This window comes from Scyliorhinus canicula, chromosome 1 (genome assembly GCF_902713615.1).
Source record: "Scyliorhinus canicula chromosome 1, sScyCan1.1, whole genome shotgun sequence".
Taxonomy (NCBI): Eukaryota; Metazoa; Chordata; class Chondrichthyes; order Carcharhiniformes; family Scyliorhinidae; genus Scyliorhinus; species Scyliorhinus canicula.
Genome location: NC_052146.1, coordinates 58,607,660 through 58,624,960, shown reverse-complemented (window position 1 = coordinate 58,624,960; position 17,301 = coordinate 58,607,660). Strand labels below are relative to the sequence as shown.

The 17,301-nt window shown below is 45.8% G+C and overlaps 1 protein-coding gene across 2 annotated transcripts in view; it reads right to left on the bottom strand.

The window, feature by feature from the left end:
* Nucleotides 1–17,301, bottom strand: part of suds3 (SDS3 homolog, SIN3A corepressor complex component) — an 84,244-nt gene that overhangs the window by 37,132 nt on the left and 29,811 nt on the right. For both annotated transcript variants that reach the window (XM_038791282.1, XM_038791292.1), the window contains exons 2-3: nt 16,602–16,674; nt 3,181–3,236 (exon numbers count right to left, since the gene is read on the bottom strand). In XM_038791282.1, coding sequence (XP_038647210.1) covers nt 3,181–3,236; nt 16,602–16,674 — 129 coding nt within the window. The remainder of the gene's footprint in view (nt 1–3,180; nt 3,237–16,601; nt 16,675–17,301) is intronic.

The following is a 17,301-nucleotide window of genomic DNA, read 5'->3' as shown; positions in this document are numbered from 1 at the left end:
TTTGCATCACAGAACCATAGAATTCCTACTGTGCAGGGGCTATTTAGCCCATCGAGTCTGCACCGACCCTCTGAAAGAGCACCCCATCTGGTGGCCAACCACCCCCTGCCCACCCCTCATTCTCATAACCCCACACCTTTGGCACTAAGAAGCAATTTCTATATGAATATATGAACAAGGAGCAGGAATAGGCCATTCAGCCCATCGATCCTGCTTCCCCATTCAATAAGATCATGACTGATCTGATAGTACCCTCAAATCTGCATCCTGCCTACCCCTGATAACCTATCACCCCCTTGCTTACCAAGTATCTATTCACCAATACCGTTAATATATTCAAAGACTAAAGCTCCTGTACAACGCTCCCATGGCGAGTGTACAGACCAACAATACCAACTCCCAATACTTCCAGCTGCACAGGGGCACCAGACAAGGATGCCCACTGTCCCCGCTGCTGTTCGCACTAGCAATCGAACCGCTAGCAATCGCGCTCAGGGCAGCAAAAAATTGGAGGGGGATCCGAAGGGGAGGTAGAGAGCACAGAGTCTCACTCTATGCGGATGATCTGCTCCTCTATATCTCGGACCCACAAAGCAGCATGGACGGAATCATCGCGCTCCTGAAAGAGTTTGGAGCCTTCTCGGGCTACAAACTCAACATGAGCAAAAGTGAGATCTTCCCATTACACCCGCAAGGGGGGGGGGGGGGGGGGGGGGGGCAGCACTAAAGGGGCTGCCGTTCAAACAAGCCCGACATAAATTCCGCTACCTGGGGATCCAAATAGCCCATGACTGGAAAGGGATCCACAAATGGAACCTCACCAGCCTGACGGAGGAAGTTAAAAAGGACCTGCAAAGATGGAACACACTCCCGCTCTCCCTCGCGGGGAGAGTTCAGACGATCAAAATGAACGTACTGCCCAGGTTCCTCTTCCTGTTTAGATCCATTCCGATCTACATCCCCAAGGCCTTTTTCAAAGCGCTGGACAAACTCATCATGGCGTTCGTATGGGGGGGTAAAAATGCTAGGATCCCAAAGAAGGTCTTACAAAAAACAAAAACCAGGGGAGGGTTAGCCCTCCCGAATCTACAATTCTACCACTGGGCAGCAACAGCCGAGCGAGTAAGGGGATGGATCCAGGAGCCAGAAGCTGAGTGGGTGCGTGCGGAGGAGGCCTCCTGCATGGGAACCTCCCTCCGGGCCCTCGCCACGGCAGCACTCCCATCCCCACCCAAAAAACACTCCAGCAGCCCAGTGGTGACAGCCACCCTCCAATCCTGGAACCAACTGCGGCAGCAACTTGGCCTGACCAAAATGTCGAACAGGGCGCCCATCTGCAACAACCATAGGTTCAAACCAGCACTGACCGACGCCACCTTCAAAAGGTGGAGGCAGGACGGGGGGACACTGACAGTCAGGGACCTATACACGGACGACAGGATCGCAACACTGGACGAACTGACAGAGAAATTTCAGCTAGCTGGGGGGAACGAGCTACGGTACCTGCAGCTCAAAAACTTCCTACGAAAGGAGACAAGGACGTACCCACAACCGCCACGACAGACACTACTGGAAGACCTACTGGACGCAAGTATCCTAGAGAAAGGGAACTGTAGTGACATGTATGACCGACTGGTAGATAGGGACGACACCGTACTGGACGCAACAAGGAGGAAATGGGAGGACGACCTGGGGATGGAGATCGGGTGGGGACTCTGGAGCGAAGCACTGCATAGGGTCAACTCCACCTCCACGTGCGCAAGGCTCAGCCTGACGCAACTAAAAGTGGTACATAGAGCCCACTTAACAAGAACCCGTATGAGTAGGTTCTTCCCGGAGGTGGAAGACAGATGTGAACGGTGCCAAAGAGGCCCGGCCAACCACGCCCACATGTTCTGGTCTTGCCCCAGACTCGTGGAGTACTGGACAGCCTTCTTCGAGGTAATGTCCAAAGTGGTGGGAGTGAGGGTGGAGCCATGCCCGATAGTGGCGGTCTTCGGGGTTTCAGAACAGCCAGATCTATTCCTGGGGAGGAGGGCGGATGCCCTTGCCTTTGCCTCCCTGATCGCCCGCCGTAGAATCCTGTTTGGCTGGCGGTCAGCAGCACCGCCCAGAGCTGCGGACTGGCTGTCCGACCTCTCGGAATCTCTCCAAATGGAGAAAATCAAATTTGCCATCCGAGGGTCGGACGACGGCTTCCACAGAACGTGGGAGCCATTCATGCAACTGTTCCGGGACCTATTTGTGGCCAATGTACAAGAGGAAGAATAGTCGGGGGAAGGTAGCGGGAGGGGGGGGGGGGGGCTACAGGTTCGTTACGGGGGTTCGATGGCTAGCTAAGGCCCAAAACCAAGCTAAATAAACATGTTGAGGGGGGGGGGGGGGGGGGGGGGGGGCGCAGTTACTACTACGAAGATGCTTACCTGTAAATATGTATGTTAATTTTTGCGTGTTTGTTTTTGTTTGTTTTTTTTTTGTTTCTCTCTCCTAACAATTTGTAATTTGTTCAATATAAAATACGAAAACTGAATAAAAACATTTATAAAAAAAAAATATATTCAAAGACTCTGCCTCCACCACATTTTCAGGAAGAGCGTTCCAAAGACTTACTGGATTTGGATTTGGTTATTGTAACGTGTGCCAAGGTACAGTGAAAAGTATTTTTCTGCAAGCAGCTCAAATAGATAATTTAAGTACATGAAAAGAAAAAGAAAAAGAAAATACTCAGAAAAAAAAATCTCTTCATCTCTGCTTACTTGTAAACAGTGACCCCTAGTCATAGATTCGCCCACAAGAGGAAACATCCTCCCACATCCATCCTGTCAAGACTCCACAGGATCTTCCATCTTCGCAGTAACTTAATTGCAGTGATACTGTAATTCTACTTGTAACACTAATAAAGATTATTATTATATTTCAATCAAGTCACTGGGGGGGGGGGGGGGGGAGAAGAGAGAGAGAGAGAGAGAGAGAGAGGAAACTGAGTTGATCCCGTGTCCCTGGTGCTGTAAGGCAGCAGTGGTAACCACTGTGCCACTATACCATCATGAACCAGCCATCAAACCCACTGACCTAACCGGCTTTCAAAGTTCCTGGTTACCAAATGACTTATCTTCCATAATCCACAACTACCCAGTGCATGCACTCCATTCGCCAAAGTACCAGAAAAAAGGTACTCACCTTCCTGCAACTGCTGTAGCTGCCTCTTAAGAGATGTTAATTTTTCCTGGTACATCCTATGAATAAGATCAAAAAGATGGAATTTAGTTATAATGAAAGCCAAATTTGTGCACTGTACAAAAACACAGTACTTCAACCTTTTCTAATTTAAGGCTTAATATTACTGGGTATTCGGTAAGCACATTCCTTTACAAATCAATGTAGCTAATGTTCAAACCTCAAAAGTATTTATTTTTCTATTCACCCTTGATGTCCAAGTGATGCTGGCAAGGCTGGCATTCATTGCCATCTTGTTCGATAGAAACGAAGAAGCGGCTGGCAAGCCAACTTCAGAAGGTAATTCATGGTCAGCCACATTGGTGCAGGACTGCAGCCACCTGTTTATTGTTTTTTAAAAAAAAGATAATCCAGCATCTCCATGGTCACTTTTATTTTCAAATTTTTAAAATGGAATTAAAATGCCATGATGGTACTTAAAATCACATTCTCTGGGTCATTAAATTACTCATAAAGTGATACAATCATAGACTATTGTACTCTTGCACACTTGCAGAAGCAGAGTCATAGTGTTGCTAGATGACTATCCCAGAGGCCTGGAGGTGATTTTAAATACCACCATAGAAACTGGGAGAATTTAAATTCAATTCAATTAATTAAATAACCCTGGAATTTTTTTTTTAGATCTCAGTAATGGTGACCACGGAACTAAAAACCCAAATGGTTTACAGGTGTTCTTGAGGGAAGGAAACCTGCTGTCCTTATCAACATGTGGCTTCAGACATTCAGTAAAATAGTTTAGTCTTAACTGGCCTCTGAAATGGCCCATTAAGCCATTCAGTTGTACCAAAAACTGCTATGGAAAGTCAAATAAGAATGAAAATAAAGCAACCACCCAACATTAACCTGGGCACTAAACAGAACAAAAGCACACCATCAAAATTCCCCTCACTAATATCTGCTGACTTTGTGCCCCAATTGGGAGAACAGTCTAGTCAAGCAGACTGACATAGTTGTACACACCAATCATACCTTACAGCCACTGCCCCTAGCTCCCTCACCATCTCTTGATACGTGATGTCCCACCACCAGATATGCCGGTAAGGGAAGATACAGTCAGGAGAAAGTGGTTGTGGGAGTTCTCAACATTGACTCGGAGTCCAAAGAAATCTTCTGGCATCAGGTCAAAAATGTGCAAGGAAACCGGCTGACTACCATCTCTGTCAGTTGTTGAATCAGTGCTTCTCCATACTGAACATCACTGGAAGGGTGCAGTTATGGTAGTGTATGGGGACTTCAATGACCATCACCAAGTGTAACTCAGAAACGCCATTACTGACTGGGAACTTGCAGAGCACTAAAGGACACAGCTACAAGAATGGGCCTGCAACAGGTGAGGAGAAGCAACACAAGGGAAAAGCCTACTTGACCTTGGCCTCGCCAATCTATCCATTAGTTTGGATTCCGCCAGGGTCACTCAGCCCTTGACCACATGACAGTCTTGGTTCAAACATGGTAAAAGGGCCGAATTCCAAAGGCGAGGAGAGCATGATTGTCACTGACATCAAGGCAGCCTTTGACTGAATATGGCATCAAGGAGCTCCAGCAAAACTGGAGTCAATGGAAATCAGGAGGAAAACATTCCACTGGTTGGAGTCATATCTGGCACAAAGGAAGATAGTTGTGCTAGCTGTAGGTCAATCATCCATTTTTGATCCAGCAGAGGGCAGCAGAGCAGAGCAGAGCTACTGATCAGCTGTTCTGGGGAAATTTGCATACGTGCAGTGCAGTCAGCCTAAGTTGAAGGTGAATCTGCGAAGTAGACCCGAGGAGTTTGAGTGAAGGCAATCATCCAGCAGAGGGCAGCAGAGCAGAGCTACTGATCAGCTGTTCTGGGGAAATTTGCATACGTGCAGTGCGGTCAGCCTAAGTTGAAGGTGAATCTGCGAAGTAGACCCGAGGAGTTTGAGTGAAGGCAATCATCCAGCAGAGGGCAGCAGAGCAGAGCTACTGATCAGCTGTTCTGGGGAAATTTACATACGTGCAGTGCGGTCAGCCTAAGTTGAAGGTGAATCTGCGAAGTAGACCCGAGGAGTTTGAGTGAAGGCAATCATCCAGCAGAGGGCAGCAGAGCAGAGCTACTGATCAGCTGTTCTGGGGAAATTTGCATACGTGCAGTGCGGTCAGCCTAAGTTGAAGGTGGTTTGTGGAGAGGCTGTTGGCAAGTGACAGTTAAACCTGAAACACTTCGTGAGTGTTTCCCACCCTACCTCCTCCTCTAACCAACCCCCCCACCCCACGGTGGTTGGGAAGCGGGAGCAGGGGCCTGTCGTGAAGGTGAGTGAGTGCCTTTAAATTTGCTTACCTTTCAGCGGGAGCAGGGTTTGAGGTAATATCAGGTAAGCTCTTCTTTCTTTTTCTTTTTCTTGTTTTTTTTAAAATCTAGAGGTGATGTCAGGGAAGGCAGTACAATGCTCCTCCTGCAGAATGTTTGAGGTGAGGGACGCCGTCAGTGTCCCTGCTGATTTCATCTGTGGGAAGTGCACCCAACTCCAGCTCCTCAAAAACCGTGTTAGGGACCTGGAGCTTGAGCTGGATGAACTTCGGATCATTCGGGAGGCAGAGGGGGTCATAGATAGGAGCTTCAGGGAAGTAGTTACACCAAAGACTGGAGATAGATGGGTAACTGTAAGAGGGACTGGGAAGAAGCAGTCAGTGCAGGGACCCCCTGCGGTCGTTCCCCTGAGTAACAAGTATACCGTTTTGGATACTTGTGGGGGGGGGGGACTTACCAGGGGTAAGCCATGGGGTACGGGCCTCTGGCACGGAGTCTGTCCCTGTTGCTCAGAAGGGAAGGGGGGAAAGGAGCAGAGCATTAGTAATTGGGGACTCAATAGTCAGGGGCACAGATAGGAGATTTTGTGGGAGCGAGAGAGACTCACGTTTGGTATGTTGCCTCCCAGGTGCAAGGGTAAGTGATGTCTCGGATCGTGTTTTCCGGGTCCTTAAGGGGGAGGGGGAGCAGCCCCAAGTCGTAGTCCACATTGGCACTAACGACATAGGTAGGAAAGGGGACAAGGATGTCAGGCAGGCCTTTAGGGAGCTAGGATGGAAGCTCAGAGCGAGAACAAACAGAGTTGTTATCTCTGGGTTGTTGCCCGTGCCACGTGATAGTGAGATGAGGAATAGGGAGAGAGAGCAATTAAACACGTGGCTACAGGGATGGTGCAGGCGGGAGGGATTCAGATTTCTGGATAACTGGGGCTCTTTCTGGGGAAGGTGGGACCTCTATAGACAGGATGGTCTACATCTGAACCTGAGGGGCATCAATATCCTGGGGGGGAGATTTGTTAGTGCTCTTTGGGGGGGTTTAAACTAATTCAGCAGGGGCATGGGAACCTGGATTGTAGTTTTGGGGTACGGGAGATTGAGAGTATAGAGGTCAGGAGCTCAGATTTGACTTCGCAGGAGGGTGCCAGTGTTCAGGTAGGTGGTTTGAAGTGTGTCTACTTCAATGCCAGGAGTATACGAAATAAGGTTGGGGAACTGGCAGCATGGGTTGGTACCTGGGACTTCGATGTTGTGGCCATTTCAGAGACATGGATAGAGCAGGGACAGGAATGGTTGTTGCAGGTTCCGGGGTTTAGGTGTTTTAGTAAGCTCAGAGAAGGGGGCAAAAGAGGGGGAGGTGTGGCGCTGCTAGTCAAGGACAGTATTACGGTGGCGGAAAGGATGCTAGATGGGGACTCTTCTTCTGAGGTAGTATGGGCTGAGGTTAGAAACAGGAAAGGAGAGGTCACCCTGTTGGGAGTTTTCTATAGGCCACCTAATAGTTCTAGGGATGTAGAGGAAAGGATGGCGAAGATGATTCTGGAAAAGAGCGAAAGTAACAGGGTAGTTGTTATGGGAGACTTTAACTTTCCAAATATTGACTGGAAAAGATATAGTTCGAGTACATTAGATGGGTCATTCTTTGTACAATGTGTGCAGGAGGGTTTCCTGACACAATATGTTGACAGGCCAACAAGAGGCGAGGCCACATTGGATTTGGTTTTGGGTAATGAACCAGGCCAGGTGTTAGATCTGGAGGTAGGTGAGCACTTTGGAAACAGTGACCACAATTCGGTGACCTTTACGTTAGTGATGGAAAGGGATAAGTATACCCCGCAGGGCAAGAGTTATAGCTGGGGGAAGGGCAATTATGATGCCATTAGACATGACTTAGGATGTGTTGGTTGGAGAAGTAGGCTGCAAGGGTTGGGCACACTGGATATGTGGAGCTTGTTCAAGGAACAGCTATTGCATGTTCTTGATAAGTACGTACCAGTCAGGCAGGGAGGAAGGGGTCGAGCGAGGGAACCGTGGTTTACCAAAGAAGTGGAATCTCTTGTTAAGAGGAAGAAGGAGGCCTATGTGAAGATGAGGCATGAAGTTTCAGTTGGGGCGCTTGATAGTTACAAGGAAGCGAGGAAGTATCTAAAGAGAGAGCTGAGACGAGCAAGGAGGGGACATGAGAAGTCTTTGGCAGGTAGGATCAAGGAAAACCCAAAAGCTTTCTATAGGTATGTCAGGAATAAAAGAATGACTAGGGTAAGAGTAGGGCCAGTCAAGGACAGTGGTGGGAAGTTGTGTGTGGAGGCTGAGGAGATAAGCGAGATACTAAATGTATACTTTTCGTCAGTATTCACTCAAGAAAAAGATAATATTGTGGAGGAGAATGCTGAGACCCAGGCTATTAGAATAGATGGCATTGAGGTGCGTAGGGAAGAAGTGTTGGCAATTCTGGACAAGGTGAAAATAGATAAGTCCCCGGGGCCGGATGGGATTTATCCTAGGATTCTCTGGGAAGCCAGGGAAGAGATTGCTGAGCCTTTGGCTTTGATTTTTAGGTCATCATTGGCTACAGGAATAGTGCCAGAGGACTGGAGGATAGCAAATGTGGTCCCTTTGTTCAAGAAGGGGAGTAGAGATAACCCCGGTAACTATAGGCCGGTGAGCCTAACGTCTGTGGTGGGTAAAGTCTTGGAGAGGATTATAAAAGATACGATTTATAATCATCTAGATAGGAATAATATGATTAGGGACAGTCAGCATGGTTTTGTGAAGGGTAGGTCATGCCTCACAAACCTTATCGAGTTCTTTGAGAAGGTGACTGAACAGGTAGACGAGGGTAGAGCAGTTGATGTGGTGTATATGGATTTCAGTAAAGCGTTTGATAAGGTTCCCCACGGTCGGCTATTGCAGAAAATACGGAGGCTGGGGATTGAGGGTGATTTAGAGATGTGGATCAGAAATTGGCTAGTTGAAAGAAGACAGAGAGTGGTAGTTGATGGGAAATGTTCAGAATGGAGTTCAGTTACGAGTGGCGTACCACAAGGATCTGTTCTGGGGCCAGTTGCTGTTTGTCATTTTTATAAATGACCTAGAGGAGGGCGCAGAAGGATGGGTGAGTAAATTTGCAGACGACACTAAAGTCGGTGGAGTTGTAGACAGTGCGGAAGGATGTTGCAGGTTACAGAGGGACATAGATAAGCTGCAGAGCTGGGCTGAGAGGTGGCAAATGGAGTTTAATGTGGAGAAGTGTGAGGTGATTCACTTTGGAAAGAATAACAGAAATGTGGAATATTTGGCTAATGGTAAAATTCTTGGTAGTGTGGATGAGCAGAGGGATCTCGGTGTCCATGTACATAGATCCCTGAAAGTTGCCACCCAGGTTGATAGGGTTGTGAAGAAGGCCTATGGTGTGTTGGCCTTTATTGGTAGAGGGATTGAGTTCCGGAGCCATGAGGTCATGTTGCAGTTGTACAAAACTCTAGTACGGCCGCATTTGGAGTATTGCGTACAGTTCTGGTCGCCTCATTATAGGAAGGACGTGGAAGCTTTGGAACGGGTGCAGAGGAGATTTACCAGGATGTTGCCTGGTATGGAGGGAAAATCTTATGAGGAAAGGCTGATGGACATGAGGTTGTTTTCGTTAGAGAGAAGAAGGTTAAGAGGTGACTTAATAGAGGCATACAAAATGATCAGAGGGTTAGATAGGGTGGACAGCGAGAGCCTTCTCCCGCGGATGGAGGTGGCTAGCACGAGGGGACATAGCCTTAAATTGAGGGGTAATAGATATAGGACAGAGGTCAGAGGTGGGTTTTTTACGCAAAGAGTGGTGAGGCCGTGGAATGCCCTACCTGCAACAGTAGTGAACTCGCCAACATTGAGGGCATTTAAAAATTTATTGGATAAGCATATGGATGATAAGGGCATAGTGTAGGTTAGATGGCCTTTAGATTTTTTCCATGTCGGTGCAACATCGAGGGCCGAAGGGCCTGTACTGCGCTGTATCGTTCTATGTTCTACCTCAGCTCCTCCAGAACAATACTGTAGGAATTCCTCAGGAGTGTGCTCTCGGCCCAAAAGTCTTCAGGTGCTTCATCAATGAACATATTTCTATCATAAGGTCTGAAGTGGAGAGGTTTGCTGATGACGGCACAATGTTCAGCACCATTCATGGCTCCTCAGATACTGAAGCAGTTCATGTCCAAATACACCAAGAAATGGACAATACCCAGGCTTGGGTTGTCACAATGTGCCTGGCAATGACCGTCTCCAGCAAGAGAGGATCTAACAATCGGCCCTTCACATTCAATGACATTACCAACATCCTGGGGATTACCACTGACCAGAAACTGAACTGGAATAGCCATATAAATACTATGGCTACAACAGCAGATCAAAGGCTAGGAATCCTGCGGCGAGTGTCTCAGCTCCTGGCTCTCCAAAGCCTACCCACCATCCACAAGGCACAAATCAGGAGAGTGATGAAATAATCTCCACCTGCCTGGGTAAGTGCAGCTCCAACAACACTCAAGAAGGTTAACGCCATCCAGGACAAAGCAGCCCGCTTAATTGGCACTCCTTCCACAAACATTCACTCCCTCCACCAATGAACATTCACTCCCTCCACCAACAACGAATAGTGGTTGCACTGTTTACCATCTACAAGATGCACTGAAGGAACTCACTAAAGTCCCTTCGGTAGCACCTCCCAATCCATGACTGCTACCAACTAGAAGGACAAGGGCAGCAGATACCTGGGAATACCACCACCAACTGGAAGTTCCCCTTCAAGTCACCATCCTGACATTAAAATATATCATCGCTTCTTCAGCGTTGCTGGGTCAAAATCTTGGAATTCCCTCCCTAACACTCTTTGGGTGTACCTACACTTCCAGGATTGCATTGCAGCAGTTCACAAAGGCAGCTCACCACCACCTTCTCAAGGCCACCTAGGGATGGACAGTAAATACTGGCATAACAGCGATACCCAAATCTTGTAATGATCTTTTTTTTAAATGCACATACCAATGACAGTATTGGAGGAGGGGCCACCACACAGCCCCTGTGGAGATGATGACCCATCATCATAATGAAGACACCCTCCTTTGTGTTGTGTGACACAAGTATAGTGCTAAATGGGTAGATTCAGATCAGATCCACCAGGGGCCCTTTGAGCCATCAGAAGCAGCAGAGTTGTACGCCACAGAATCTGTAACCTCTTGGCAATCATTTTGTACTCTAACAGTACATCAAGCCAAAAGACCAACCATGGTTCAATGAAGAGTGGAGAAGAGCATCCATGGCAGGAGCAGCACTAGTCATGGTAGAGTCCAGCATGTGAGTGCAAAAGACCAGACTGAAGCATATGTGATAAAGTTCAGCAAGAGGATCCAACTCAGCCTTTCCCAAGGTCCTCAGCATCACGTGTCATTCTTCAGTCAATGCAACTCATTCCCAGGTGCTATCAAGAAATGTCAGAAAAATAAAGGGCTCAGACTATATTGCTGAAGATAAGTGCTCCAGAACCAGCCATACTCTGAGCCAAATTGTTCCAGTATAGTTACTTCACTAGCATCTATATGAAAATACAAAAATATGCCCAGGTTTGTCCTGTCCACAAAAAGCAGGGCAAATCCATTCCGGCCTCATCAATCTACTCTCAATCATCAACAAAATATCGGAAGGTGTTATTAACAGCATCCCGAGGTATTTAGTTAACAATAATCTGTTCACCAATACTCAGTTTGTATTCCACCTTGACCACTCAATGCTACTAGACCTCATTACAGCCTTGGTCCAACTATGGATTTTCTTTTACAAACAGTGGATTTCCAGAGATGAGGTAAGATGAGATCCTTTGATATCAACGCAAGCTCTGTTCGAGTGTAGCAGAGGGCTCGAACAAAACTGAAATCAATGGGAATAAAGGTGAAAAACTCTTCACTGGCTGGAGTGATATCTAGTACAAAGAAAGAGAGTTGTGGTCATTCAAGGTCAATCATCTCAACCCAGGACATCACTGCTAGAGTTCTTCATGGCAGTGTCCTCGGCCCAACCATCTCCAGCTGTTCCATCAATGATCTTCTCTCCATCATAAGGTCAGAAGTGAGGATGTTCAGCGATGATTTCACAGCATTCAATACCATTCGTAACTTGTCAGACTACTTGTCAAAGTAGTCCGTGCCTGCATGCAGCAAGACCTGATCAACAGTTAGGCTTGGGCTGATGGGTGCAGTGCGAATGTTGCTTGCAGGATGCCAGGGAATGACCATCTCCAACAAAAGAGAATCTAACCATCTTTCCTCGAAATTCAATAGCGCAATCATTTTGGAATCCCCACCAAAACCCTGGGTGTAGCCAAAAGCCAGAAACCTAACTGGATCAGCCAACTAAATATTGGAACTTCTGACTGTCCAAAGCCTGTCCAGCATCTACAAGGCACAAGTCAAGAGTGTGATGGAATACACTCCACTTTCCCAGATGAGCTCAGCTCCAACAACACTCAAGATGCTCAACATCATTTGGGCAAAGCAGCCCGCTCAATTGGCACCCTGTTCACCACCTTAAGCATGTATTCCTTCCACTGCTGGCATACAATGACAGCAACATGCACCAACAACAAGATGCACTGCAACAATTCACCAAACCTCATTCAACAGCACCTATCAAATCCCTGACGACGACCATCTAGAAGAACAAGGGCAGCTGATGCATGGGAACAACACCACCTATTACATGCAAGTCACAAACCACTGGACTTGAAAGCACTCACTGTGAAAATCCTGAACCTCACTCGCTAAGAGCACTCTGGGTGTACTCATACCACACAGGTGACAGTGGTTCAAGAAGTGGCTCACCATCACAGTCTCGAGGTCAATCTCAGATGAGTAATAAATACTGGCCTTGCCACCGGAGGTCACATCCCATGAACAAATTTTTAAAAGTATTGTATCAGCAGTTTTGCTGAAACTGAGTGGCAAGTTCAGAAAACCTCAGGAGTAATTGGTAACAAAGGGAAAAGTTACAAACAAGCACTATTTAGGAAAGCAAGAGGTTAGACATTTCCTGTGTTACGGCCCTAAAATTTCAGAACGTTGTCAACAGGCAGACACTCAAGCAATTCTGAAGTTACTAAGAATCCGTTGCCATAACACAAAAAAACACATGTAGCCACAGTGTTTTTAAAAACCGTGCAAAACACACATGAGCATCTCCATGCAGTAACATCTGCTGCTGGCAGGCAATGTCAGCGTGCAGGTAATATATAAAGAACGTCCGTCAGTTGATAATAGTTTTGCTCATCAACAAAGTCAACAGAGAAAGATAGGACAGGAACCCAGGGGCAGATTGAGGAGGTTAAGGAGACAAAACCTTTGTAAAATTAAGGAAAAAACAGAGACAGGGCGCAAAACAACAAACTAAAAACTCAAGCGCATTCAACTACCCTCCACGAGGCTGTCAGATTTGGGTGCACCCAACAAAACAAGGCAAAAGAATTCAAAGAATTTGCACCTCTACCTCAATAGCGATGCCATTCTCCAACAGAAAATAAACACAAACGAGTGGATGAAAACACACTGGTCAAGAGGAGAGACACGCCAATGGTGGTCAGTGGCAAAACACTGGGCAGCAGACCCTCTGCTTTTTCTACATTCTACCTATTCCTCCTCCGCCTATACTCTTGCCAGTTTTAGAATGTGACCACATTTCTGGTCACGCATGCATCATACATGACCAATTAGGCAATTATGTACAATACTCTGACAGAGCGTCTTGTTTGACTGACTATACATTCATCGGTATGTGGTTATCGAACAGTATCTGAAGAATGAGGAAGCACTGTGGAATGTAACCTGCATTATTGTAATCTCTAAATCTCTAATCAAGATCATTTTTGTTGATGATTTGAAGCAATATATGTCATTTCAAACATGTTTTTCTGCATTGAAAAGATCACTGTGGTGAAAGGCTGTTGGAACTAATTATCAGAGAAATTTATAGTTTGGAAGGTGGCCATTCAGCCTATCATGTCCACTTTGGTCCCCAAGGAGCCATCCAGACTAATCCCACTTTTCAGCACTTGGTCCTTTGCCTTGCAGTTACAATGTCTCCAATGCATTTCAGAGTGCTTTTTAAATATTGAGGTTATCTGCCTCTGTGACCATTTCATATCCCTTCCAGGACTTGCCCTCTGAACCACCTACCTTTTGCCCTGAAATCTATGCCCTGGTTGTGGACTCTTCAACCAAGGAGACATTTCCTCTCCAATCTATCTAGACCCTTCATAATTTTATACACTTCAATTAAGTCTCCCTTCAGTCTCCTCTGCTCCAATAAAACCTAGTATATCCAACTCTTCCTCATAAATAAAATTCTTCAGTGCAGGCAACATACTCATGCATCTCCTCCATGCCTCTTGTGTACTTACATCTTTCCTACATTGGGCTGCACGCAGTACTCCAGGTGTGGCCTAACCAGTGTTTCCAACACAGAAGCAAGAGACCAGAGCCAATCTTTACTTGGAATAGATTTATTCACAGAGTGAAACTTTACAGGTATATATTTCCTGACTCATCTGCTCAGTAGTTGTCTCGTTATATGTGCTCAAATAACCATCCAAACAAGGCCCCCAAGCTGTATGCACTCAACCTTCATATATACAGTTAACAAGAAGGAACTGAAAGCTGCTGTCTGAAAGGGTGATAGAGGCAGAAACCTTCATAACATTTAAAAAGTTCAAAATGTTAGAATGCGAGATTCAGGTGGATGGCTCCTTGTCAGCCAGCCAGACATGATGGGCTTAATGGCCTTCTATTGCGCTGCAAATTTCTATATTCTTATAATACTTAGTTCGAACAGCCTTTTAAATCAGTGACTTTGTTAAAACAGAAATACATCTTTCAAAATGCACATATTTCTTCCAACCATTGACAACAATTCTGATGAATATCTATTGATCAGTATGGTGCATATTGCATTCCAGTGTGGATATATGATCTTCTTCATTCTCGAAATACTTATCAAACCCTGCATACTAATGAGTAAGCCATCCCCTAAATAAGAAATTCCATTTAAGAGTCTTGTGCAGTAACTGCCTAATTGGTCATGAAGTCTCCAACCTCTAGTATCCTGAATCTGCAACACTTTATTTTGTAGGTGCACTTAAGTTGTTTCACATGAACCAGCGGTGTTTTTTCAAGATTGCATCAATTCAATGGGACCCCATCAAAATTCCAAATTAAATAGACTAATGTGCAGAAATGGAGCAGGGAAATTAATGACTAAAGCCGGCAAACGGTCACAAGAAATATCCAAAAATCATGGGGTGATTGGAGACACAGATGGAATTGGCTTCACTGGGGACATTTTTCAAAAAGCTGACTGCTAATTATTTATTGAGTAGCCTGACTGCCAGATGAATAAAACAGAAAATGCTGGACAATCTGACAAAAACTGCGAAGAGAGAATAGAGCTAACATTTTGAGTCTGGATGACTTTGACAATGGGTCATAATTAGCAGTCAGTTTTTTGAAAAAATTGAGGTTATTCATGAAGGACACCTGAGGTGTGGTGGTCCTCATGTTAAGGTGAAATCACCACCAGTCAGCTCTCCCGCTCAAAGGTGAAAGCAGCCTATGGTCATCTGGGACTATGGCGACTTTTGTTTTTACAATAATAAACAACACTACACCAGAAGATATACAGCATGCTTGCCTTCCTTATTCGGGGCACTGAGTATAAAAATTGGCAAGTCATGCTGCAGCTGCATAGAACCTTAGTTGGGCCACGCTTGGAATATCGTGTTCAATTCTGGTCGGCACACGACCAGGACAGCACGGTAGCACAGTGATTAGCACTGTTGCTTCACAGCGCCAGGTTCCATTCCCGGCTTGGACACTGTGCGAAGTCTGCACGTTCTCCCAGTGTCTGCATGGGTTTCCTCCGGGTGCTCCAGTTTCCTCCCACAGGCCAAAGACGTGCAGGTTAGGTGGATTGGGCATGATAAATTGCCCTTAGTGTCCCTCTGTGTAGCCGAACAGGCGCCGGAATGTGGCGACTTGGGGCTTTTCACAGTAACATAATTCCAGTGTTAATGTAAGTCTAGCTGTGACAATAAAGATTATTATTATAACAGAAGGGTGTGGAGGCTTTGACGAGGGTACAGAAGAGGTTTACCAGGATGTTGCCTGGGATGAAGGGAATTAGCTATGAGAGATTAGATAAACTTGGTTGGTTCTCACTGGAAAGATGGAGGTTGAGGGGTGACCTGATAGAAGTCCACAAAATTATGAGGGGCATAGACAGAGTGGATAGTCAGAAGTTTTTTCCTAGGGTGGAAGAGTCAATTACTCGGGGACATAGGTTTCAGGCGTGAGGGGCAAAGTATAGAGGACATGTGCGAGGGAAGTTTTTTTTTGCACAGAGGGTCGTGGGTGCCTGGAACTCGCTGCCAGAGGAGGCGGTGGAAGCAGGTACGATACTGATGTGTAAGGGGCGCCTCGACAAATACATGGGAATAGGAGGATACGGGCCCAGAAGTGTAAATGCTTTTGGGTTAGATGGGCAGCATTGTCGATGCAGGCTTGGGAGGGCAGAAGGCCTGTTTCTGTGCTGTACTTTTCTTTGTTCTTTGCATAACAGATTCTGCTTCTTAAAATCTCAACACAAAAAGGCGTGAAATTGTGTCAAATATTGACAGATGTAAAAGTATTATCATGCTGTTACAGCAAGTTAAAACAAATAAAAATCTCAAAAATCTGTGAAGCAAATTGCTGTAAATAGCATCTAAAATACAACTATTTACTGCAATCGGACTTTCTACACTCTGGTCTGTAATGCACATTTTCAGAAAGTACCATTTGCTTTAACTGAAACTTGGCAACAAAGTCAATTCAAATCTCCACTGTTTTAAAACCCTCAATACCCTGAAATGTTCAATCAAGACAGCAACATTTCATTAAAGCATGCAAATTATTCAAAAAGACTCAGAAACTATAATTATTTGCTACAAATCAGGATTTTTCACACAGCAATTTCTTACTCTGTAGTCTGCATTGCATCAGGCAACTGCATCACATGTCAAAAATACTCACTGCTCTTTCACCTCCAGGTAGTCTTCATCATCTTGCTTATTGGCAATATCTGTCTCACTTGCATCCTCTGTATCTGTCAAATATAAAGGAAATAGAAAGCCATTAAAATCATTTTGAAAAAAATGGGAGAATCTTGCGCACAGTACAAACACTTAGAATCATATATATCAGGGGTGGGCAAACTTTTCCGTGCAAGGGCCACATTCAGAAATTCACAATTCACAAAGGGCCGCATAGTATATTAAGTAAAATAATTACTTCACCCGGTTATGATTCTGGGCGCCTCATATAGAACATAGAACAGTACAGCACAGAACAGGCCCTTCGGCCCTCGACGTTGTGCCGAGCAATGATCACCCTACTCAAGTCAACGTATCCACCCTATACCAGTAAGTAACCCAACAGCCCCCCCCCATTAACCTTAAAAAAATTTTTTTTTTTTTTTTTAAATTAAAAAATTTTTTTTTTTTTTTTAATGACTTGGTGGGCCGCAGAAATACCTTTGGCGGGCCGCATGCGGCCCGCGGGCCGTAGTTTGCCCACCCCTGATATATATGGTTACAGCACAGGAGCCATTTGCCTGTTGTGTCTGTGCTGGCTCTCTGAAGGAGCAATTCACTTACTACCACTCCCTGCAGCCCTGCATATTCTTCCCTTTCAGATAATGATCCAATTCCCTCTTGAATGCCTCTATTAAACC